This window comes from Emydura macquarii, unplaced genomic scaffold, assembly GCF_026122565.2.
Source record: "Emydura macquarii macquarii isolate MOO-44397 ecotype Brisbane River unplaced genomic scaffold, CSIRO-AGI_Emac_v2 contig_3080, whole genome shotgun sequence".
In the NCBI taxonomy this organism is placed as follows: domain Eukaryota; kingdom Metazoa; phylum Chordata; order Testudines; family Chelidae; genus Emydura; species Emydura macquarii.
This window is the reverse complement of record NW_027133217.1, coordinates 3,682,195-3,708,589: the sequence shown is the minus strand read 5'-3', so window position 1 is coordinate 3,708,589 and position 26,395 is coordinate 3,682,195. Positions and strand designations below refer to the sequence as shown.

General features: G+C 46.4%; 1 protein-coding gene across 1 annotated transcript in view; it reads left to right on the top strand.

Annotated features, from left to right (window-relative positions):
• The window catches only part of GJC2 (gap junction protein gamma 2), a 70,288-nt gene extending 56,841 nt beyond the window's left edge, over positions 1-13,447 (top strand). Inside the window, exon 2 of the mRNA XM_067530500.1 lies at positions 11,977-13,447. Within this exon, the coding sequence (XP_067386601.1) occupies positions 11,997-13,247 (1,251 nt within the window). The 5' untranslated portion in view covers positions 11,977-11,996 and the 3' untranslated portion in view covers positions 13,248-13,447. The remainder of the gene's footprint in view (positions 1-11,976) is intronic.
• The last annotated feature ends 12,948 nt before the right edge of the window (positions 13,448-26,395 follow it).

The following is a 26,395-nucleotide window of genomic DNA, read 5'->3' as shown; positions in this document are numbered from 1 at the left end:
CCTGGATCCCACAGACCTGGGTGTACAAAGCTGTGCAGTCAAACCCAGAGTTACTCATCTCCCGCTTTGACTAGCTTTGTATTTTGCAGTGTCTTTTCCGCTCTAAGTGCGTGTCTAATTCTTTGTGACTGTCACTGTTGCTGTTGCTTCCTGCCTTCTGCACAGGTATTACCTTCGGTGTAAACTTTCTGCCATAGCTCCCAGTCGATTCTTAGCTGTTGTCTGGGGACCAAATCCTGATTCTATTGAAGTCAAAATGACAAAACTCTGATTGACTTGAGTGGGGAAAGGATGTAGCCCGGAGATGGTCAGTAGGATGGATTTCACTGCTTGATTTCTTTTTAATTTGAAGCTTTGCGTTGGATTTCATATAAACTTTCACATTTCTTTCTTTTTTTTCTTCTGAGAATAATCCAAGAAGCCAGGCATAATTTTCAAAGTCTCCTAGAATCCCAGGCACTACCCACAAAGGGAATGGAAAAAGTCTGTGTTCTGCTTGAATACAGAGATCTCAAACAGTGTGTGCTTTTAGACAAATGTAGCCGTCATTTCAGAGGAAGCCTAAGCCATTAGCACAGTGTAGAATGGCCTGAAATGTTTTTTTCTTATTAAGGTGCCAATTTTTTTTTCCACCCCAGCTATCCACAAGGAGGTTTCATCGACATATGCTTTCCATATGTTCCTTATTAGTCGTGCTTTCTATCACACAAATCTCTACTGAGGCCACACACTTATGCTATTAACTTGCTGAAGAAAAACACAGCAAAATTCCAGGCAGTATTCCTAGGAAAGCATTGGGTGATAGGGTTTTTTTGTTTTTTTGTTTTTTTTCTTAAATGTTTTTATTCCTGCTTGTGCGGCACGTTCCACCTCCCCACACCTTTGGAGTTCCTTGTGAATGGAGACCCTGGAATTCATTCCTGCATGTTTTGTTCAGTTTTGTTGCAAGACCTTTCTATAGATATAAGGGAAAGGGGAGGAGGGAAAACGGGACGTTGCTTTTAGCTGTTTTCGTGACATATCCAGGCAGGATTCTCGGGGGATGGGTGCTTAACTGTCAGAGAGGCGGAGCCCGACAGGATGTTTAAATACTTATCATAAAGTCTCCTTCCAAACTGGCAGGGCATGGATTTGGAGAGAGACCGGTACGTTTGTCTAAGGAAAGGAAAAGGACACTGATTGCAGGAAACTTTTTGAATGCTTGGTTGGTGGGAGAGCCCTCAGCGAGAAACACAATGTCTCCGTGAGTAGCTTTTCCGTAGCACTTTCCCTTCAGTTTAAAGGATTGTACAATGCTTTGTGTGTGAGAACAGAGCAAGAGGCTGAAACGGTGGGTTTGGGAAATCAGGAGAGAATTCTGGCTAGCTGAGACATTTGTCTTATTTCACTTATTTTAGTGTCTCTTTTAAGAGTTCCTTTAGTTCCAGATTCTCTCCTCAGCTATGCTGTATGACCCCACTGCAGTCTGGGCTGGTGTAAATGAGAGGAGAATGTGAACCCTTGAGCCACCCCCTGCTCTCAGTTACTTTAGATTTTCACCAACATGAGAGCTTGGTCCAAAGTCCATTGAAGTTGGTGAGAAGATACCCATTGATTGCCGTGGGCTTTGGATCAGGCCCTACAGGGAGTGAAATCTGACCCACAGACTGTGTTTAATTATCTCGGAATGAAACATTTACCCTGTGTGCAGTTTGTAGGCTGACTGTGGTTTTAGATTCATAGGTTTTAAATCCAGAAGGGACCATTCGATGATCTAGTCCATTGGTTCTCAAACTGGAGGTCGCGACATGGTTATGTGGGGGTCGTGAGCTGTGAGCAGCCCCAACCCAGCCAGGCGCGGGGCTGTCAGCCTCCCTGCTTCCTCCCGATGGAGGAACATGGGAGGGGAGCGAGTGGTGATACACAGATACTGTTCACCCCCGCCCCCCAAGTTCCTTCGCACCCCCCTAGGGAGCTGGGGGTGGGGGAAGAGCAACGCCAAGGCTCCCTGCAAGATCACTTTCCCCACCCGGGCTGTGCTCTGAGGTGACCCTTGGGAGCTTCTGCTATCTGCCTTCCCCTTACGTAGCCCAGGTGGGGAAAGTGATCTGGATGCAGGGAGCCCTGATGTTGCTCTTTGCCCCCCCTCCCTACAGCCCCCTGGGAGATGCAGAGAAGCCAGCATTTGAGGGGGGAGCGAGCAGCGATACTAGCTCCATGCATGCAGGTTGGTTTCTCCGGGGCGGGCACAAGAGGGTGAGGGGTGAAGTGGGCACAGTGCAGGGGTTGGGACGAAGGGGGAGTAGGGAGCCCCTGGGGACAGGGGTGAAGGGGGGGTCCACAGGGGCCAAGGAGTTGCACTCAGACTCAGAGGCTTGCTATGTGAAAGGGATCACCAATACAAAAAGTGGGAGAGCCACTGGTCCAGTCCGAGTTCATTGGCAGGTAATCTATGTAATACAGCCCATCTCCCCACCAGTGTAGAATTGTCCCTTACTACTTGTGTCCAGTGTAAGTGGACTATGTAGGTAGGCCCTTATATTATACAGGGAAGTTACACAGATGCTCATGTGGTATATGGAAAATACACACTATTTCTCTTTTTTGTTCTCTGGCAGCATGAATCACTGGGAAACGGTACATGATATTTTCAGAATATTGTCCTGTTTGTTAAGCTAAACTGGTGAGATCATATCCTTGGCTTATTTTATAAGTGCTTTAAAATGTAAAGCAAATATTCAAAACAAAAAACCAAATAACAACCCACTATTAAAGCCCCCACGATTCTATTTGGCAGATCTCTGGTTTCCTTGGCTGAACAGTTGCAAAAAGCCCCCAAAACTAAACTGAGCATTACAATGGAAATCCACCATTCTAATGTCTCTTTTCATTGTCTCCTGGGCTGGTTATATTAGGCCTTGTCTGCACTACAAAGATACGTTGGCCTATGTTAGGTTGACTTACAGCCACCGCATTAACGACTGTGGTGGCTGATGTCCACCCCACCCTCCTGGGATCAGTGATGTGCATCCTCACCAGGAGCATTTCTGGCTGTGTGGGTAGCTGAGAGCCTGGTCTCTCAGCTCCTCTGGCAGCTCCCTTCTGGGAGCCCAGCTGCCCCACAGGCTCCTGGGCTCCCAGTGGGTTGCTCCCTCCCCAACTCTCCATTCCCTGCTGGAGCTGGGCGAAGCTGCCTGAGGCTTCTCCCCTTCCCCTTCCCCAGCTGGAAGTGGGGTCCAGCTGCTCAGCTCTCCACCAGGCGGGGAGCAGATGGACTCCAACAGAGCCCTGAAATTGACAAGAATGACAGCCAACAGCCAAGAGAAGGAAGTATCTACACGGACACTGCGTTGCCCTAACTACACCAACATAAGCCCCGCACCTTTTGTTGAGGTGGTTTTCTGATGTCGGCATAGCAGGGGAGTTGCATCGGTGGGAGGAGCACTTCACTGTTTTGTCAACAATACTCCGTAGTGTAGACCAGCCCTTACTCACAGCTATTTTGCCTGGACAGGTGGGTGGACTCATGGCATTATAACATGGCTGTTAAGATGCATGAATTTGCCAGGTTCTTCCAGAATGATGGAGGCAAAAGTATTGCATTGGGAATTAAAGAAGCTACTCCATGCAAAATGAGTCCCTAGTCCTGCATACACTGAAACACATGTTTAAGGGTTTGGAGGCGCTTTAAAGTACTCTGGGCTCAACTTCAGCTGAGAACTGAGTAGTTTGTTAAAGGTTTGCAGAGGGTTCATTGCCTGTGGCCAGAAGCCATTAGTCCTTAATTAATTAAATTACTTTGCAGTCCCACACCCTTATATGAGTTTAAGGCTCCCAACCCCGATTCCACTGGAGCCAATGGGAAGTTTGCCAATGACTTCAAGGAGAGAAGAATCAATTCCTTGAATCCTTGCTATGCAATCTGACGTTGTGACCATACTGATCAAATCCTCACCACCTTCCTCGGGCAAAGCTCCCGGTTGAAACACCATTGAAGCCGATGGGAGTTTTGCCTCAGTCATTACTGTGAGATATGGTGGGGATCTGTATTTAGAACATCCATACTGGGTCAGACCAACCATCCACCTAGCCCAGTGTCCTGTCTTCCAACAGTGGCTAATGCCAGGTGCTTCAGAGGGAATGAACAGAAGGGGTAATCATCAAGTGATCCATTTGACTGCGGAAGGGCACAAGGAATATTTCTGATGGTCAAATCATAGTTGATTTGAAAGTCTGAATCCCGTTTAGTGACCCGTGAAATAAAAGGAAATGCTCTCTGGGCCCACTGGCAACCCACGGGCCGCATCCAGCCCGCAGAACAGTTCCCTGCAGCTCTCAAGGCATCTGCTTCCCGGAATGTACGGAGCATTGTAGTGAAATATGGCACATGCCGGAGACCCACGCTACAAAATGGTGTCCTCCGCACTGCCTTGCCTCTCATGTATGGTGCATGCGAGGTCATGCTGCATGGAGGACGCCATTTTGTTTCTGTATCTGGCCCCTGGTGTCCCACATCATTGAAGAGCATGGGCCATCCAAATTGGGGCCAGATTTTTGAAGTCGTCTTTAATTTTGTGCTTGCAATTAATTGCAGAGGCAAATGAGCATTTAGATCTCTAAATATGAGCTGGATTGGACCAGTGCTTCATCTAGTTTGATATCCTGTCACCACCAATGGGCAGCACCAGGTGCTTTAAAGGAAGATGCAAGAAACCCTGCATAGTCTGCTCAGAATGGAAGTTTCTTCCTACCCTCCCTCCGTTAAAGGTTGGCTGAATGCTTGGAATTTATGCCTGCAAATAACTGAGCTTGTAATTTTGCCCACAACTGACAAGGACCCCAACTAGATACTGGGTTAAAAACCCTTAAAAAAATTAACCATTAGAGTTTAAAGAACAGACAAAAATCACGTAAGAGAGACAAGGCGGGTGAGATATCTTTTATTGGACCAATTTCTGTTGGTGAGAGAGACAAGTTTTTGAGCTCACACAGAGCTCTCCAGGTCTGGGAAAGGTACGCAGAATGTCACAGCTAAACACAAGGTGGAACAGATTGTTTTGCATAAGTAGTTAACACATATTCGAAGGGAGTACATCTGCATACCCTTCCCAGACCAGAACAAGAGCTCTGTGTAGCTCGAAATCTTTCTCTTCCACCAGCAGCAGGTGGTCTCATAAAAGACATCACCTCGTCCACCTTGTCTCTCTGATATCCTGGGACCGACATGGTGAGAGCAACACTGCAAACAAAAATTATGTACGAATTTGGGGTTTTTTTTCCCCTACTTGCTCTTCTTGTTCAACTCAGGAAATCCAGAAGTGGTGTGAGTTGCTTTCTGTATTGTCACGGGATAACGTGGTAGCATTTCCTTGAGTTACAGCTTAATTATGTTTGGTCCAACAAAGAAATTGTGTAATTAGCATAGCTTAATCTTTATGAAGCACCATGCAGCATTTCACAATAACTCACAACATAACTCCGTCCCCTACCTGCACACACTATGTGTATTAATAAGATCAGAACTCCATTGTGCTAGGTACCATATAAACGCAGAATAAAAACCGTCCCTGCCATGAAGAGCTTACAATCTACCCTTTTAGTTTGCTGGGTTGGTTAACGTTCACGGCTGGAGATACAGATTTTGACCAAGAAAGCTTTTGCGAGCCATTGGGATTCAACAGCTAGGCCCGAGGCATGGGAGACAGGAGACATGGGTTCTACTCCCCTCTCTGCTCCTGGCCTGTTTTGTAAACTTGGGCAACTGTTTTGCCTCTTTGCCTCAGTTTCCCTGATCTGTACAATAGGGATAACAATACTGACCTCCTTTGTAAAGCTCTCTGAGATCTACTGATGGAAAGTGCTAGAGGATTATTGCTATTAGGAATCTTGCATCCAGTAAGATTTGAAAGACTGGTGGTTCTGTGTTTATAAAGGGCTCATTATGTATAAAAATAGTAGCACTGGAAATTTCCATTTGACTTTACACCAGACCTTTTGACAGTAAAAGAATTTGTACTATATTTCAAGCCCTGGGTCTGATTGTTATCTTCGGTGGCAGAATCAAGGTTGTTTGTTGAGGGAGTGTTGTGTTTGGCTCATATCCTAACAAACATCAGTAGAAAACGACTCCTCCATTGCAAAAAGGCAGAATTAAAAAAAAAAAGTCACACTGGTTCCAGTCTGGTGTGCACTGACTTCAAATGGTTAAGGGAAAGCTCTCATTGACTTCAATGGTCCAGAATTGGTTCCTTAGAGAGGAAGACCATGGGAAAGTATCAGTAATCCAGATAAAGAGCTTTTAGTTATTACATGGAAAGCTGCTCTAGCCCAGACCTATGTACAAGGTAGGGGATGAGAATTACAAGCCATCCCTTTAGCTACGAAGGAAGAACCAAAACCAATGGGGCCTGATTCTGCTTTCGACCTCAAAACTGGTGTGCATGAGATCAGAACTAGGTCCATCGTTTTTTAGTTGTGTCATGTATAGCAGGATCCCTTGTCATCTTTGCTTGAAAACTCACGGGGAGAGGCATGAAAATGCATTGCGTTCTACTGCAGGAAAACGCTCAGGATTTGGTCCTTACATACATCGGATGAGGAAACTAAGTGGGCCGGATTCATCCCTGATATAATTCCATTGACCGGCAGCATTAATGTGCGCCTACATTACAGCCAGCAGCAGCCGCATGCACTGCCCCCTTCATGCAGATGATTCCTGGCCAGGGGTGTGAATGATCTACCCATCTCTGCATCAGGGGCATTGCTGGATAAATTGGAGTATCCAAATAGGATCAAAATCCCGAGTGTTGCTGAGCACCGCAGCTCTCGTGGTCTTCAATAGGCATTGCAGGTACTTGGCGCTTTGTCCATAATTACATAGCCCTGACCCCTAGGCCCGGCTCCAGAATGGCCCTCCCTGACCCTGGACACAGAAGCCCAGTTTGTAGCAGGGGGTCAACTAGAAAAGAGGTGGCCACATTTCAGTCCGTGCTTCCATCGTATGCTGGGTGGTGCCTAGGGAAGGAAATACTTTTCCCAGACCAACTGGGTCTTCAGGAGGAATGAGAAGGCAGCTGGTGGCTTTAAAAAAACAAGAAGTGTGCGTGAGAAAGAGAGAGCAAGGGGTGAGGGCAGAAGGACGTGTACTGCTCAGAGCTCATTTTCTGATAACCGTAGGTGAAATCCTGGCCCCATTGAAGTCAATGGGAGTTTTGCCGTTGTCTTCTGTTCTGCGTAGTTGCTTATGCTGCCCGTCTCAGCACAGTATCTGAGCATCTTCTAGCCGTGCTTTAAGTGACGTGCCTAACATCTGTTACAGATGTTCTCTCATCAGCTCCTCAGGAGAAGAACTGTGTGTTGCAGTGGAAGGTTCTGCCTGGGGTAGGGTTTTTTTGTTTGTGTATTAACATGTTCACGCTGCTCAACGCAGCTGGGATTTATTTCACTCCTCGTGTTTTATGGGCCAGAACCTGCGCCAGCGGAAGTCGATGGCAAAACTCCTGCTGACAGCTGGGAGCAGAGCCAGGCCCAGTGTGTCTGATGTGTATTGCTGCCCTGCTTTAGAAAGCAAACGGCGTGGGTTCAGGGACGTTGTCTTCCTTCGGGTTGCAGACAGTGCCGAGCACGCTGACAGGGCTCAGTGCAGAACATCAGTAATTCATACCAACTGTATTCCTTGCAAAGCACATTGCTGTAAAAGGCAAAGATGGAGTCAGGAGTCTGAGAACAGCAATCACCTTTTGCCCAGGACTAAAAAAAAGAAATCTGCTGAGGATTACGAAAAAGCAGGGTGCAGGGCCCAATTTAAAACACAAACAAACAAAACCAACAGCTTCCCATCTTGCAGCTGCAATTCGGCCTGTCGTTAACTGAGCTATAATGTTGGTGCAATTATTTGCAGGCAGAAGCGAAGGGATGTAGACGTTGTGCTGCTCCCCGGGTGGGCCGTCAGCAGAATGGACTGAATCTGAGACATCAGGTTGGAAACATCTGGGCTGTTCCTGCCTGAGCTAGGAAACCCACCGCTGGTAACTGAAGCGGGAGCTGGCTCATCATTAGTCTGTATGTCTGGCCCAGCTCAGATTAAGGGGGTGTGAATAGCAGTGCACGGCGAAGTGCTGTGCTGTAACCCCCATGTGGACGCTGCAGGCACTAACTTAAAGATCCCAGGCTTGCACTAATGCGGGGCACTTGCAAAGCGGGGAATAATGTCTACTTGCCTTTATCTGTGTGTCTCTGAAGCTGGGTCCTGAAAAGGGAGAGTGGGGAGTTCCCATTAAAAATCAAGCTAACTTCAGATCAGTGTGTAATAATATGCTATTCCTTCCCAGTCATCTGGCTCTTGCAATAATCACTTGCAGGCTTTTAACTGACTGCTTTACGTGTGATGCTTTAGGGGGTTTTTCCTTTGATTTAACCTTTCTTAAGCACCTCGTTTTCAAAAGGAATTTAAAAAGCCCCATTACTCTGAAAAAAGAAACCCTTCTCTTTTGCTTTTCTTTGTGTTTCTTGGCTCACTTACAAAACAGGCTGGGACTGGGTGGGCAAGGAGACGGGCTGGGAACCATGGGATGGAGGGGAGGCTGGGGCTGGGAGCTGGAGTGAGGAGGCTGGGACTGGAGGGGGAAAAGGAGATTGAGACGGAGAGCTGGAGAGGCAGAGGCGTCTGGAACTAGTTGGGTGGGGAGGCTGGGGCTGGTTGGGCAAGAAGATTGGGACTGCAAGCTGGGGGAGACTGGGACTGGGAGCCAGCGATGGAAACGTGGGCGAGAAGGAAGAATGGTGCGGTGCTAATGGTACTTGCCTAGGACTTGGGAGAGCCACGTTCAAATCCCTGCCGCATCATGGGCTTCATGTGTGACCGTGGCCTGGTCTACACTTACCTGGAGATTCGGCGGCAGTCGACGGGAGTTACACAGGCGACGCGGAGCCGCGTTCCCGTCGCCGCAGCGCTACGCCACTTGAGGGGGTGGTGTTACTAGGTCGACATCCTGATTGACTGAGCGGGTCTACACTGACTGCTCAATTGACCCAGAAAGATCGACCTGGCGGCGGCGACTTTGCCGCCGTCAGTGTAGACATACCGTAAGTCACTCCGTGCCTCAGTTCCCCATCTGTAAAATGGGGCTGAGAACACTGTTCTGCTTCACGGGGAGAAGAAAAATTCTTGGATGCTACAGTGATGGGGGCCATGTGAGTACCTGGGTGTGGGGCAGAGGAGGAGATATGGGGACTTGGACAGCTAGCCCAGAGGGGAAGACTGGGACTCAGTAGATATGAAGAAGGCATCTGGGACGAGGAGCCAGCAGTGGGGAAGAGACAGGACTGGGACAGGTGGGAGGGACAGGGCAGAAGGGGCCAAGTTTGCGGGGAATGGGCGGAAGAGGCCGAGCCACTAGAGCGCACACCTTCCCGAGCCTGGAAGGGAACCCAAGGTTCCTGAATCTCACCATTTCTCTGCTGTCAGCAAGACCCGGAACAGCCACCGGCAAAGCGTCTGTCTCGTCCCGCTGTGAGGCTGGTCCACACAGAGCATGACAAGCTACCGACTTCTGCCCTCAGTGAGTCCATTAGCTCGCGTGGCAGAGCTCTGTGCGGTGGAGTCGAAGATACCAACCCTGCTGAGGACTCCTGTGGGTGTCGATGTGACGCCATGTGCTGGAATTTCTCTTTCCTCCGTTTGCCTTTTTAAAAACCTAGGAAATTTGCACACTCCAAAAAGAAACGGTCAAAAGAACAATAGTCAGATTGCAAAGTCAAGCACTCCAATGCCAGAGTTAAGGTTGCCCGTGCAACCTTATTTCCGCTCCCTCGTCTGTGTGTATTATGATACCGTCTTTCATTACATGATCACAGACTGTTTTTTCCACAGGACCCCTGCCGCATTCAGTGACCAGGCTGGACAGTGTCCACTTAGAGGGCAGCTATTCAGGTTTTGTTTTAACCTCGTTGTTCAATGTGTAGCCCCCCGGCTTATTTACCGCACACTATTCAAACCCTGCTCTGAAGACAGATTTACTAATTTTCTTGAAAGCTTCTCTATACCACTCGTCACTGTGGTCATTTTTAGTCAGTGCTTCATAAACATTAATTAATTAACCTTCACAACACCCCTCTGAGGTGTGGGCGTGGTGTTATCCCCATTTTACAGATGGAGGGGTGAGGCACGGAGAGATTCAGACCAAAAGTGTAATTTTGGGTGAGACTACTAGGACCTGATTTTTCAGAGTACTTAGCATTCAATAGCATTTTATATGTTCAAGGCACAGCCCCTGCTGACTCCACCTGCAACTGTCAGCGCTCAGCACTTCTGCGAATCAGACTCCAGGGTCTCGAGTTGGGCTCCTGGAAAATGAGGAACACGCAATTAGTGACCACCTGGGGAAAGTCTGAGTTCAGTGACTTGTCCTACACCGCAGAGGTGCTCTGTGGCGGAGGCGGGGATAGCATCCAGTACAGCAATCCAGGGCAGCATTCACCTGCCTTAACCATGTGACCATCCTTTCTCTAGCTGGGACCCTTGTCTCATTCACTACACACCTTCCAGCTTCCACAGTAAACGAAGGAGGAGTCCTACAGCCCAAACCTTTCACTTCCCAACCCTGATTCAACCCCAGAACAGACCCATCCTGTGCACTGAATGAGGCAGGGGTTCTGTACCGGGACAAGCGCCAGCCTCTTCCCGATGGGGAGGCCAAGGTGGGCCTTAGCCCTCCTTCACCATGAGGCCCCGCCCATCTCTGTGGCCCTGCCTTCTGCTCCTCCGAGGCCACGGCCTCTGGCCCCGTTGGAAGCTGGAGCCGGGCAGTGCTCGCAACCTCTGCAGGTAAGGGCCACCTGGGTAGGGCGGGGGACCCAGCTCTGGGGCAGGCAGAACCCTCGAGGAGCTGCCCTGGGCGGCATGTCCCGGTGGGTGGGGACATAGGCCAGGGGCTGTTCTCGGGCACCCCTGCCGGGGCAGGCCAGCAGACCCATTCTCTCTGCTCTGCCTTCAGACCTGGGCGGCCAGAGCAGCAGCTGCCACGGGGTGACTACAAGGGGAATAAAGCAAATTTTGGAGTGGCTATAGCCCCCGCAAGCCCCTCTCCAGCGCTCCCCTTGGTTCTGTGGAAAATCCAGTATGTGATCGTGTAATTAAAGACTGTATCATAATGCATGTGTACAGGGAAGCCAAGGTCAGGTTGCACAGCCCACCTTAATTCTGGCATTTCCTGATCTTTGAGTGCTGGACTTTGCCAGCTTAATAATGTTGTTTTCATGTAGCTTTTGTGTGTGTGATGTGTACAGCTCTATATGCGTTGAGTCTTTACCCTCCTCTTGACCATCTCATATATTATAACTGACTACTGGCGTGTATGGGCGCCAGGGCACTCCACTGACAGAATCATGGCCATTCAGCTGTGGCAGAGGATCTGTATTGCTAATGGAGAATCTCAGTTAGCATTTAGCTCAAGTGGGGAGGTGAGGGAGGGCTGTGTTATTGGAGCAGGAGAATCAGATCTCTGTCCCCACTTCATCAAGTCAAAGTGGCGGTGGCATGCAGCAGAGTAACAATTGTGAGGTTCCTAAATGGCCGTAGGTGTGTTTATAGCATCAGGCCCTGCTCCTGCAGTGAACTTGGTATGGTCAGACCTCTCAGCCCACACAGAGTCCCACTGACTTCAGGAGTTTGTCCATGGAGTTCCCTATAAGATCATGGCCTAAACATATATAAGTACTGCACTTCTACATGCAAATAATGAAATGACTTATAATGAACTTGGATATAGAGATGTCAAGTGAAACTCTTCATTGTCTCAGTGCTTTGCAATGAACAAATTACAGTTCCACTTATACTGAAACTCTCCTAATAGTGATGCTGATCTCCAGAAGAAAATGACTTCACAATGATATCATCCTGCTATGTACCAATTCTGCTATTATAGTGAGGTCTGTTGTCATGAACACAGAGCTGCCTTAACTTACATGTTATGTTTTTTCTTCATGCTTTTCTCGTAGGTTATAGATGATTAGCCCTTATGACCAACATGAGCTGGAGTTTCCTCACCCGTCTGCTAGAAGAAATTCACAATCACTCCACTTTTGTGGGGAAGGTCTGGCTCACTGTGCTCATCGTCTTCCGCATCGTCCTGACGGCTGTTGGAGGGGAGTCCATATACTCAGATGAACAGAGCAAGTTCACGTGTAACACCAAGCAGCCAGGCTGTGACAATGTCTGCTACGATGCCTTTGCACCATTGTCACATGTCAGATTCTGGGTCTTCCAGATCATCATGATCTCAACCCCTTCCATCATGTACCTGGGCTATGCCATCCACAGGATCGCTAGGTCCTCCGAGGAGGAGAAGAGGTTTAAGGGACTCAAGAAGAAGAAGCAGTTTGCTTTGAATTGGCAGGCCATCCGTAACTTGGAAGACCCTTTGGAAGCAGATGAAGAGGAGCCCATGATCTCCAATAACATGGTGGAAAGAGAGGAGAAAGCCAAAGCAAAGAATAAGAGCAAGGAGCAGCAGAAGCATGATGGGAGGAGACGCATCCAGCAAGAAGGGCTGATGAAAATTTATGTCTTCCAGCTCATTGCCAGAGCTTCATTTGAAGTTTGCTTCTTGGTTGGGCAGTATTTTCTCTATGGCTTTGAGGTGGAAGCGTTTTTCGTCTGCAACAGAGTCCCTTGCCCTCACACCGTGGACTGCTTTGTGTCAAGGCCAACGGAGAAGACCATCTTCCTCTTGGTGATGTATGTTGTGAGCTGTCTATGTCTATTGCTCAACATGTGTGAGATGTTCCACTTGGGGTTTGGGACCATTAGAGATGCCATTCGCAACAGAAAGATCAATAGTTTCAGGCAGCCGCCCTACAACTATTCCTACTCAAAGAATATCTCCTGCCCTCCCGAGTATAACCTGGTTGTGAAATCCGAGAAGCCTGCAAAGATCCCAAACAGCCTGCTGGCCCATGAGCAGAACTTGGCTAATGTTGCTCAAGAACAACAGTGCACGAGCCCAGATGAAAACATCCCGCCAGATCTGTCCACCCTTCATAAACACTTGAGGGTGGCCCAGGAGCAGTTAGACATAGCATTCCAGAGCTACAACGCCACGCAGGCCAACACGCAGCCTTCCAGAACCAGCAGCCCAGCGTCAGGTGGGACTGTGGTGGAACAGAACAGGGTCAATACTGCCCATGAGAAACAAGGCGCTAAACCCAAAGCCAGTTCAGAAAAAGGTAGTTCTAGCAGCAAAGATGGAAAGACTTCTGTATGGATATAATTAGGTGGTTGACCGTAGCTCACTTAAAACAAAGACAGGGCAATGTAAGTAGGGGTGCATTTTTTCCCCAGCGTTGTCTAGAATTCAATTCACAGAGCACAGGCAAAATTTGTATGTGGAGGTAAATGTAAATGAAAGCTGAGTTCCAAACATTACATTTGACTAATCATAATGTCTTCTGGTGTGTTAATGAAAGACACTCCCTTTCCTGCCTCTTCCTGACTTTTGCTTTCTGGGAACCTACATGGGCTAAACTGAATGATGGGAACACCCCCCACCCCCCCACACTCACACACTGCTGAGGAGTCTCCTTATGTCACTCACTGGCTGTTTGCTGAGGATAACCCACAGCAGGATCTCTACAACGGAGCCTGGACTGACAAGCAAGCTGGCTGGTGGGAAGGGGACTCTGCTGATCATTCAGAAGAAAAGTCTTGACTACCTTGAGCAACTCATGTCCTGCGTCATGAGGCCATGGTACTGTACTTGTGTTGAGAAGTGTTTAATTACTAATTGTCCTTCCTCAAATTCATTTTAATTCCTCCATTAAAGGGGAAAACAGTGACGTTGTATAAACTGCCAGGATACAGTAGCATTGCTAGTTTCCTGCTGGATTCTTCCATGCACTAACACGGGGTCACTGGAGATGAATGAAACAGAGATTACAGCCATGAGTTCTAACCATGGATTAATGTAACGTAATGGCTGTCGGAAGCACAATAGCCATATTTTAAAGAATGTACGAGACCCTGAGTGATTAGTGTTGAGGTCAATGTTTTATTCTTCTTTTTTCCCACCATCAGTTTTGAACTGCAAAGCAAACAGGATCCAATGCTACGTAGTGTTTGCAGTAAATTTGCATTGTAACTATGCTGCGGTGTAGCATTTGTTACAGAGCTGGTGGGAATTGCAGCAGGTTAGCGTTTTTAACTCGGCTACTGCATATCCTAAGCAAAAAGTGCCTTTAAGCAACCAGGAAAATGAAATTCTACGTTTCTGATGCCTGTGTTAACTCTTGGTAGAGATCAGAGGACCAGTGCTGACAAATTTTGTTATCATGGACTTTGTTTAATCCAAACCTTATGAATAGTTGCAGACAAATAGATCGATGCCTCGTATGTATGATGCGTGTGTGTGGAAATGTATATGTAAGTAGATATGCACACACATATGACTATTATGTGTGAGATATAGATATATATAATATAATATCAACCCCGGGATAATTTTTACAACTTCCCACCCCAACCAAAAAACCAGACCCACTCAGAATGGTGGCCAAATAGCAAACCTTTGGGCCAGACCATCAGTTGGTTCAGCTTCCTTTACTTCAGCTGACCCAAGCTGAAGATCTGGCCGCTTGACTTTAATAGGGACAGGAGAGGGGCCATTCACAAGAAGCAGGTGTCTGCAGTTTAAGCCAAATCCCCCTGGCCCTGCTCACACAAGTCGTTCCACTGGACTTGTCTACACCAGGTTACTTGGGCTAAAGTTTACCGCCGGCGGTGGCCACAATGCAATGCTAGTGCAGACTTGGGCTATACGATAGGCTTCACAGAGCCAGCAGCTGCTGGCACCCCGTCTGCTCTACTTCTCCGGGTGAAAGTGAACCGACGGTAGATGAAGGGGGGAAATTTTAAGAAAAGAAGCCCACTCTAGAGACCTCCATTGACTTCCACGATGCTAGTCATATCAGTGAGGCAAGCAGGGTTATGACCTTAAGCGCTGTGCAGGCACCGACGAGCGGGTTTCTCTTTTCCAAACACTCCCTTTGGCAACGTATTTTTGTCGTCATGTATCTGACAAACCTGACTGCCTCTGTGGCTTTGTTGTGAATTAACTCCAGTAACAAGGAGCAGAAACATAATCTTGACTGCTGGGAACACAGCTGGGTGATTTATCGGACACATGTTAGTGGACGAGCGGAAGTGAAATGCTGTGTCCTGTTGTATGCTACAGGCAAAGAATAAATAACTCCCCATTTTCTGCTCCATTGCCTCTCATGGAGGGCCTGATCCTGCCAGGTGCCTAGGTATCCTCAATTCCTACTGTGGCTTTGCGGGATGCACTCAGGAGCTGCCAGCATTCGCCCATAAACCTCAAAGCACGATAAACCCCGAAAGACTCTGAATGAGCAGAGCAGTTAAGAACGTGCTTAACGTTAAGCAAGTAAGTAGCCCCATTAAAGCCAATGAGACGACTCGCATGCTTACGTGCTGGGTTCAGTCAGGACCTAATAACACACTCCCTAAAACTCTGCAACATCGTCAGTGATAGTGACAGAGCAAATGATTGTTTTACAAGGAATAAAACCAACAGATCGTGAGAGCTTCTGGTGAAAATATGTAATATATTTTGCTTAGCCACCCATGAAGTAATTTAGGGCTTGATCCTGCTCCCACTGAGTATATCTGGAAGCAGCATCTCCTCCATATTATTGATGATTTTGCCTTTGAAAACGAATGAATGACTCGGGGGACTGATCACCAGTTCTGTTTAAAGAAATGCAGCTTTATTCTGCTGAGACAAAGGGCATGTGTAGTGGGTTTCTTCAGCAGGAAAGGCCAGTATTATTCCATGGCTGTCTTAGGGAGGAACAGACTTTTAGCCATGGGTTTTTGTACAAAACGCTCATAATAGTTACAGCATGGTGGGGGGAAGAAACATATCTGTCTGTGCTTCATGGCTGAGCCCTTTCTCTTTGCTCCATGGATCGACTTTGCATAAAATTGAATTATCCTTATTAAACTTGGCCAGACCTAAAAACCAAGAGGGGCTGTCTGATAAATGTGCTGCAGTACAGTACAGATCCCTCGACCGATGCGTGTTCTGAACAGGAGAGACACTGCGGTGAAGTCACTACCACGGCTGGGTGCTGGTCTACGCTTTATATGCTGCCCTGTGTAGACGTTTATATTGCACATCTATGTGAATCTCCCTTGCTTAGCTTTGGCCTGGTGCCCCCAGAGGAAATGGAAGGCATTTAACGTGATGACTCTGATGGAAGCTTTGAGTAGAAGGAAGGTTGGATGCTGTGTGTTTTTTGTTTTTTCCTTGGAGATGACTCACAATGCAGCAGGCCCATTGAAATGTGTCCTCCTGGAGCAGTGCAGTGACTGTTGCATGGGAAAGTTTGGATTGTAGGTTTATCCTGGTTATAAAAGCAACAACTGCCTCCAGCCCTCAGCATTCCCTGAGTAATTCCTCCTGGATGTAATTGACTCCAGGTTTCCATTGGACCAGTGACTCATCAGCTAGTCATTAATCTGCAGGGAGTGTTGTGTGCCTCGGTTGCTGTGGTTTAATAAATCTTGCTGGGATTGGTGTTGCTGGACCGAGAATAGCCAGCGAGAGATGGAGCCGGCCCCTTGACTCTGACTTTATTTGTAAGCGTGGCTAAGGCAGCGCACTTCCCCAGGAGGCAGGGAAACAAGCTTTAAATCAGAAATCTCAGAGTCCCTGACATGAGGTCGATCTAAGAAGTATACAATTGGACCTTATTGTTTATTATATTGGGAAGGGACCAAGGGTCTCTCTGGGGGTTTATAAGGGCCTAGTGAGCCATGCCCTTGTTACCGTCACCATCCCTGAGGCTATGGGCTGTCAGCGACTGCAGGATTTTGCCGTTAATACTCTTGTTGGTTCCAGCATAGCCTCCTCTCTGAGTGGTCTATAATTATAAAGATCTCTTCTCACCCAGGCCTAATGCTGTACAAAGAGCCAATTAACCCTCAGCACGCCGGGGAGATAACTATTATTAAACCTACTGTATCCAGCGTGGTTCAGACACTTACCCCCAAGACAGCCAGTGGGTCAGTGTCAGAGACAGGATTAGAATTCAGCGGTTCCAAGAGCCCAGCCCCCATGTGCACCCTGCTGGCTCCAGCTGACCTGTAGGCAGCCCACTATGTGACATACAGGGTTTCAGTGCAGAAACCTTTTCTGTTCTAAGATGATTGTGTTGGGGCTGATTTGCTGTTCTGGCTTCCCTTCCTGCAGTGAAAAGCTGATTACTTGAGATCCCTGAATTAGGACTGGGTCATGATGCCTTGTTAACAAGGAAGTGAGTTAAGGATGGGATTTCAGAAGTCTCTCTTAATGTCCTGACGCTTCCGGGTAGCCTATGCCAGGTACTCAGTGTTACAGTGCGTGGCTAATGAGCTGTATTTCTGCTGGAGGGGCACCAAATTATCACCCAAAGGTTGCAGGAAGTTGGACATTCGGTACCTATTGAATGTCTCATTGTGTGACTTCCCCCATCCCACAACGTGAGCTTAAAGAGTCAGATGGTGGTAGCAAGCATGTCAGGGGGACACAGTAGCACACATTCTGTGCTGATTAATTCACTACTCGAGTCAAGTGACCCTGTAACATCAGTGAAGTTGCCTGGGATGTAAGATGGGGCAGAATGTAACCCCAAGGTTTCCATGTATAACCATGGAAGTGCTGGCAGCATGCCTGCGTGGGTAGGCAGTGGCGATGTGATCATAGTGTAGAATCGTAGATCATGGTGTCCTGGCCCCATTCGAGTCAACAGGAGACTTGCCAATGACTTCAATGGAGGACAGGCACCATTTCACCCAGAAAAGTTAGAGATGGGAGTGAGCTATTAAGTCACAGCTGGTCCAGCCCACAGGGGCCAGTAGTTCCTTGCAGCACATGTCCATCCTAGTGTTAACTTGTAAAAGACCCGAGCCTGGGGCTTCCACCTCTTCCTTTGAGAGAATATTTCACAATCTTCGAGTGTTCACGGTTAGATGTTTTTGTTGTTGTTGTTGCCTGTGAGGCAGCTGTGATCTAGTGGTTGGCGATAAAACTGAATCAAGTGACCTGTGTCGTGTTCCCCACCCTGCTGCTGATAAACTCCATGATGCTGATTGATCAGGTACCCTCAATTTCCTTATCTGTAACAGAGGGCTGATAACGCTTACCTGCCTCTGTAAAGCACCTTGAGACCCGCAGGTGAGAGGACACGCTCTGTGTTGCACCTCTGGAGAGCTTCCAGCAACCTTGCTTGGGCTGCCGTTGGGATGATCCTCAGCCCAGAATCTCTGTAGCACTCAGGGCGATGGAGTGGAGGATTGCCTTCCAGTTCCCAGCCAGCACCCTACACTGCAGGCTGAGAGCAGAATAGCCTAGAGACACTTACGTTCAAACAACATGGCAAAGAGTCGGGTCCCAGATTAGGTAAATATCCATCCTGAGCTAACCATCTGCCTGCTCACATAATTGCAGTTAATTTCCATGCAGCATCCTCCCGGAAAGAGATCCCTTTATGGTATGTGTATAAAGCTTTGCTTCTTTTACAGGTTAGAAGTTTCATTCACAGAGCAGATGGGTTTAGTTGTGTAGTTTGTTTAATCCTAAATGCTGAATATAGTCACTAAAACATGTCAGATAAAGTGCTCGTCTTTTTTATTCAGGGCCTCGAATGTCCCAGGTAGAAGCCAAATTACCTTGTTGCTTGCATTCCATTCCACTGGAAAATACTTGAACTTAACTTAAAGGCCATAACAAGTCTGTGCTGTTACAGAGTTTCTGGGATATTTTGTACTAACTGTATTTGTATTTGAAACTTTTTGCGTCTGGAATTGAACCTGTACATATTTTTCAGTGTAAATGCTACACCTGGAATGTAGTTGGAATATTACACATATTTGTCACCAAAACCAAACAAACCCCAGCTCTTTGATTGGATATTCAATTCCCAATACTAATAAAATGGAATAAAACTTACATATTGTTTACAGTATGTGACGTGCGTGACATTTATACGGGAGGGATGATTTGAAGCGCTTGGTGAGGAGAGATGGCAAAGACTTTTAAATCTAATTTGGTAGCCAATTCAACTGTATGAAAAATATATTTTCATGGATGTAAATACATAAGAACACAGACCAATGGTCCATCTAGCCCAGTATCCTGTTGTCTGATAGTGGCCAATGCCAGGTGCTTCAACAGGAATGAACAGAACAGAGCATTTGCAAGTGATCCATCATCCCGTCATCCAGTCCCAGCATTTGGAGGTTGTGATCCTGACCATCTTGGCTAATAGCCATTGATGGACCTAACCTCCATGAACTTATCTCATTCGGTTTTTTAACCTACTTATACTTTTGGCCTTCAAAACATCCCCTGGCAATGAGTGCCACAGGTTGACTGGATGTTGTGTGAAGTACTTTTTTTTTTGTTTTAAATCTGCAGCCTGTTAATTTCATCATTTGACTCCTAGTTTGTGTGTTAAATGAAAAGGGAAATAACACTCCCCTATTCACTTACTCCACACCATTCATGACTTTATAGACCTCTATCATTTCCCATAAAAGTCATCTCTTTTCTAAACTGAACAGTCGCAGTCTTTTAAATCTCCTCATATGGAAGCTGTTCCATACCCCAGTCATTTTTATTGCCTTTTCTTGTACCTTTTCCAGTTCTAATATATCTATTTTGAGATGGGGGCAGCCAGAACTGCATGCAGTATTCAAAGTGTGGGCGTACCGTGGATTTATATAGAGGCATTATGATATTGTCTGTTTTATTCTCTAGCCCTTTCCTAATGGTTCCTAACGTTAGCTTTTTCAACTGCTACTGCATATTGAAGGGATGTTTTTAGAAAACTGTCCCCAGTGAATCCAAGATCACTTTTTTTGAGTGGTAACAGCTAATTTACACCCCATCATTTTGTATGTATGCTTGGGATTTATTTTTTCCGATGTGCATTACTTGCAAAGTATTATTGCCTTACTGTGATCGGCTGGTTATCTGGACGCTGCTCTCTCTCTCTGTGCTAACGGGCATCGCCTACAACTCTTTTAGGCATTGAACTGGAGTAACGTGGAACATGCTGCCTACATTTTCAAAAGTGACTCGTGATTTTGGGGACTCAAAGGGGCCTGATTTAGAAATTGGACCTATTCCAGGTGGCTCAAACTGGGCAACCAAAAATTGATGCACACAAATCACTTTCGATCATTTAAGCCAGATGGATCTTCTGTGTAGCTAGAAATACAATTTTTTTGCAGGTTATTGAAGAAGAATAGTGGGGTAAATTAGGCCAAATGTTGAGTTAGCATAAAGGTGACCAGTAAAAGGGGAGAAAATCTTAGGTTGATAACTTCCACCCCTCCTGCCAAAAATGTTTTTGCTTATGTTTTATATTAGAAATTCAGGTCGTCTACTCTGTTTTTCTTCAGCTGGAGAACTTGGAAGGGAGAGAACTTCAGAGGTACTGAGCAAGCAGAACCCAGCCACATTACAGGGAAAATTATTTTTATTCAGGCTGCTTAAAACTTGGTTATTTGTGAACCTCTGTTTAACTCAAATCTGTGGAAAACTCTTTGGAGGAAAATTATCTTTGTTAAAGGTTTACTACCTTTGCCCTTCCCATTAAAAGGCTGATCAACTACAGATTGTATCCTGGAAACCTCCAATGATTCCTCACAAAACTTTGACGAGTTCTATAGCTGATGAAAAACCAGGGGGGAAAATCCACTATTTTCTCCATTTTTTGACCAGCTGTAGTGTTACTTCCCCAGTCTTCCAAACCAAACAACAGAATAAGCCCATCAAGTAAACTCATCAAGTAAACTCAGGGGCCAGAGAGAATCAGGACATTGATTCTGGACATGCTGCTGGACATGGATGGTCCCTGGGCCAGATACTGTCACTCATGCTCAATAATACTTGATGCTGCAGCTAAGCCACCTGCTATTGATAACATACAACTCTACACTGATGGCCAAAATCTGACCTGGAGTTTGGGCCTGATCCCTTATGCTCCTGTATGTGAGACGAAGACCACAAAGGAGTATTACTGAAAAGTTCAGTGTGGGATTATAGCCCTTAAACCCACACTGACCTTTTCAGTGATTCTCCTTTGGGGACTTGATCTCACACCGGGCCCGTGGCAAGCTGCAGTGAGTGAAACAAAGTTCTATCCATTGCTCTTCACAGAAATGACATCACAGTGCAGTTCGGTAACAGTAAATCTCTCCTTCCCAGGAGTGTGGCAGGTTAAAACTACAGTGAAGATATTTGCTAAGGACCAGATCTTCTGCTGGGGTAAATCAGCGCTGATCTACTGAAGTCAATGGATCAACGCTGATTTACACCAAGAATCTGGTTCTTAAATTACTTCCACTTACAAACCTCTTCTAGGTACCGAACTCTTTCTCCCCCCCCAGCTTTAATAGATAAGGGACATCAAGCAGCAGAAGATGAATAGCTCCCATCGCTTCTTCCCGTGGCCCTTGTCACATTAGGAGCTGTTTGCAGCCAATGACCTGCTTGTGTGCTCTTTCCGAAATCACGATTGTAACTTTCTGGGGCGATAAGTAGGTGCTTGTTGCATTTCGCTCAGTATTCTACAGCGAAATCAGACACGACCCAAAATAAACGTTGCCTATGTTCTGGTTCAGACAAGAGAAAACAATCGTTGTCGATAGCAATGCAGCCAAAGCGTTTTGCCTGGAAGAGAGTCAACAGGTGACCTGACTCTGATTCTCAGCACTCCTGCACGCTAGGGCATTTCTGGCAGCCTAAACACAGGCTGGTAACCCTATTATTCAGGCACTATTCCCCCACTAGAAAGCCATTGTTTTCCAGGCTGCTTTATACTGCTGCATCTTCCTATCATTCAGCCACAGAACTGTCCTGCAGCTGACTGAGAAGTGAGTAGCTCCATTAAGGCAGAGTTATCCTTAATTTACACCAGTGTAACTAACCAGAATTGGCCTAAAATACAGGTATTGGGCCTCTTCTACACATCTGGAGGCCTCCTCTTCTCTAATCTCAACTGGCAGCGGCATGTCTGAGGTGGCAAATCCTGAGGCTGATTTCCTAACAGAACAAACAAAGCTGGAGATTACCCTATTGCCTGTGGGAAAGGTGGAGGGTGGTTTGTTAAGAACCTAGTATTGAGCTGCACCTGTAGTAGGCCCAAACCTGGAGGCTGAAGATATAGGCTGCTGTACTGGCATTAAAAGCCTGGAAGCTGATGTCCCAAACAGAGCACGCTTTAAGGCTGTGGAATCGCGACAGGTTGGCGGCCATCCAAGCAATATAATCCTGCTAGGACAGGCAGCCTGCAGCATGTACAGTATTTGTTTTAATTTGGACTTCTAAAAAGTGGAGCATTTCCAGCATTTTTTACTTTGTAAATGGTAACTAACAGTTCAAAGTCACCCTGATGCATTTGCCTGGACCTCAGTGAATTACACCAGAGATGGATCTGACCAATTGTCTTTTATTAAAGAGATGCATCTAAAGTGACAGAAGGCTGGACGACATGGCTTCGCCAGAGTGATTCTAACAAATGGTACGTTTCAATTCTCCCCCCATTAAGCACAGTACAAGGACAGTGATCTTTTAAACAAAAAACATTGTTAACATGGATAGTTGACACTATCAAACGCTGTACAGAGATAGTCAGGCATTTTTGTCAATCAGACATGGGTGTTCTGTACAAGTCGCAGAGTTGCTGCGTTGAACCAGAGAATACAGAGACAGGAAAAGCAAAACGATTGGTAATTGTTTCAGTGGGTTTGTTTTATACATGGAAAAACACAATCACCCATTAAGGCTGGGTAATGCCATGCCTGTTGCTTGAAGCATACAGGATCAGGCCCAAACTCTAGGCCAGATTTTGCCATTTGCCTTAGTGTAGAGTAGTACGATAGCAATATCAGTTGCAAAGTCAGGCATTACTCAGCATGTGTAAGAGTGGCGGTATCTGGCTCAGGGAACATCAGTGTTCAACAGCACAACTCCCTAGCAAAGTATGATTCCCTAGAGAAGATAAAATGGCTAATCAAAGTTTTTTTAAGTCACCAAGAACTGAAAGTCTGAGGCACGTGCTACATGATGAAAACTCAGAGTGGATGGCAAGTGCTGACATGAAACTGCTCCTCCAGGAAAGAGCAGCGCTCTTGTGTCATTCATAGCCAAGAATCCGGAACAGCCAAAGCAATGACAGGTGTCAAGGGTCACTGCAACAAGTACCGTAGTAGTTTTTATATTTGAGTAAATCAAATACCATCCGCTCACTTGGTTGAAAATCCTAGCCCATTGCTTATCATAATTCCCACATGAGCTCCATAGTATCCTGAAGAGACAACGGAAAAGAGTGATAGCTGGGAAAGCTGTGTGGGCTCGATTCACCACTGCATTACTGTAGTATAATGCCATTAAAATCACTTGGAGTAATGCAGGGTTGAATTAGCGTTTGTGTGTGTGGACAGGAGCGAGAATTTTGCAAGGCAAATTCTCAGCTATACTAATCCAACTTCTGCCCAATTCATCCCACCGAAATCTCTGGAGTTACCCCCCCAATATATTTTTTTGGCACTTGTGTCTCAAAGTTAGCAGATCAGTTTTTGCTTTAACCCGCTCACTTTTAGAAGACAATTTTGCAGGGGAGTGAGTGCTCTTAGTCCCCTGTGATCTCAGTCAGTGTTGAGGGCACTCAGTATCTAGCAGGACTGAGCATCTAGGGCCATATTCTGTCTTCAGGTAAACTGGTATAAATCCAGAGTAAGCCAGTTGCCTTCAGTGGAGTTACTCTTGATTTACAATGGCATAACTGAGGTCTGGCTCTCAGTCCTGGTGTTTGTAAAGAAGTTATTTTAAAAAAAACCCTCCTTCGTGCTGCTGAGGTTATTTGTGCCCATATGGTGTGAAAAAATATGTAATTGTTGCTGGATAAAAAGAAACCAAATGCTTACTAAAGTTAATTTGGATCTTGCAGGTAAATTTAATTTCCCTTTTTGAAAGGCAATGCAGGAGCAGTGGAAACATTCCTAATGCTGCTTTCACTGACCGCAATACAAACATGGGAAAACTGGGACAATATGAATTAAAGCCACAAAAACCAGAAAAATCAAATACAGACTCATAAATCAGCCCACTTCATGTAGGACCTTTGCTTCCTCTGTCTGAATGGGATTTGTTTTTGTCATTCACTAGTCCCATCAAAAAGCCTTTTAAAGATGTACCATAACTTTTGATACCACTCGGGTGAAAGTAAGGCTCATGCACTAAGCCAGAGCTAGGCTGTGGCTGGCCTTTATGTGGTTGCACAGACATAGACCCTGCAAAAGGAACTTCTCTCTCCATGCAGATGTTTACATGCAGTGTATTGTTCAGCCATTGGATGTCTCTGTGGAATGCTGCATAGTGTTCCAGACAGAGTGTGGCATCTGGTAAACAAAGACAATGCTGGAACTCAAGCTGTGTGATGTCTGTTTGTCTGTAGTTAGAGTTGTGCTCTTTAATAAACCCCTTGCATTTAAGACTTATTGTGATTCCATAAATATGACATTCCCCCTTTGCACTGGTCTCTAGAGAGCACGTGTGATTGCAGTCCCTCAGGAATTGCTCCTGCCCGAGATAGGTGGAGGCAGTCAGCACCCTGCAGGATTAGGTCCCACTTGATGGCTGTGAGTGCTGTGTGCAATGGAGGAGATGAAGGGCCTTGTGGGGAGCAGCAGAGAGATCAAAATCAATATAGAACTCAAACTGTAAGAGGAAGGGGGGGCTCCTCCCCCTCCCATGGCTTGATGAAATCTTTAGAAACCCTTCTCTCAGTTCTGTGCAGGGTAGGAAATAAAGACCTAGCTTCATCCTTAAAAAGAAAGGCAGATCATAATGCATTTCACCACACACCAAGGGGAAGGAAGGGGGCTGGTACATACAAGATCATATTGAACCTCTAGTGAACATCTATTTTCAATTGCCAGCATTTATCACATTTTGTACATAGTTAGCACCTTCCATTCCAGGAGCCCAAAGCACTTTGACTCAGAGCCTCAAAGGCATTTAGACTCCTAGTTTAGTACCTTTGAGGATCTGGACCTTTGCCTGCAGTTAAGACTCCAGATGCCCCAAGTAATCATTTTACAGGTGGAGAAACTGAGGCACAGAGAAGTAATGCAATTTGGTCAGTCACATAGAAAATCTCATGTATATCCAGCTCACCTGGCTCTCATGTTGTGCTTTAAACATATCCTGCCTCTCTACTTCCGCCGTGCCTTTCCTTGTCAGTGCTGTCTTATTACTATTGCTAGCATTCCCACTGGCTAGAATTCTGCTAACTCATGCTAATAACCCAGCTGAATGTGTCTGTTGGACTGTCCAAAGTCATCTACAAAATCACATCCGCAGGCTGTTTTTTTTTCTTCTCACCATTGGCTTTTTCTGTTTATGCAGCTGCCTAACAAGTGGCTGCTTTCATCTGGGAACACCCCATGCACTAACCAGAATTAAAAGCCAGATAACGCTGCATTTAAAGGGAGGAAAAAAGCTATGCTCTTCAAAAGTGGGCAATGGGAGGAATTTGGCTCCAGCTCAAGGCCAGCCATTTAAAAAGGGAATCAAAACCATCGCTACAAACCTATTGCGACCGGACAAGGCTGCGTGCCAAAGAAAGCCATGGATTGTGGTAATGGTTGAGATGCTGCTCTGTTCTGCTGCTAATGCTGGCATACAATGGCAGCTACTGTACAGAGAAATTCACCTGTTGCAGAGGGCTAACATAAGGGCTACGCACCATTTAAGTTCATGGGCCGCTCCTTTCATATGCCTTAGGAGCAGGGGGAAGCATTCAGCACCTGCAGGAGCAGCCCATTTTATGGCTTTGAGTTCAGTGGTGTACTGGCATTGTGAATTTCACCCCTGGTGCACACAAGTGGCTGCAGCCATGATATTCTCGTATCAGCTCCACAAGTGCCTCAGTGACACTGTTAGCTAAGACTGTTGTGGTGTAACCATAAAAGCTGATTTCACATTCACCTTCTGATCAAGATAGTTTACAATTAAATACAACTCAGCTGACATCACATTCAAGGAATTGACTCAAACAGCTGAAAGCTGGGAAATTCAGGGTGAAGCTGACACTTAGGTCTTGTTCACCTTGTTGTACCTGGCTACTGAAACGAAACATCCTGCACTGTCCTGAGATCCTTGTAGAGGACAGGGAAGTTCTGAGGCACTGGACTGGAAGTCAGGCAACCTAGTTTCGATCCTTTGCTCTGTCACTATTTTGCTGTGTGACCTTGGGTAAGTCACTTTCCCCTCACTCTGCCCTTTCCTCTTGCACTCTGCATCTATCTTGTCTATTTAGACTGTAAGCTCAAAAGTACAGACTCTTAACT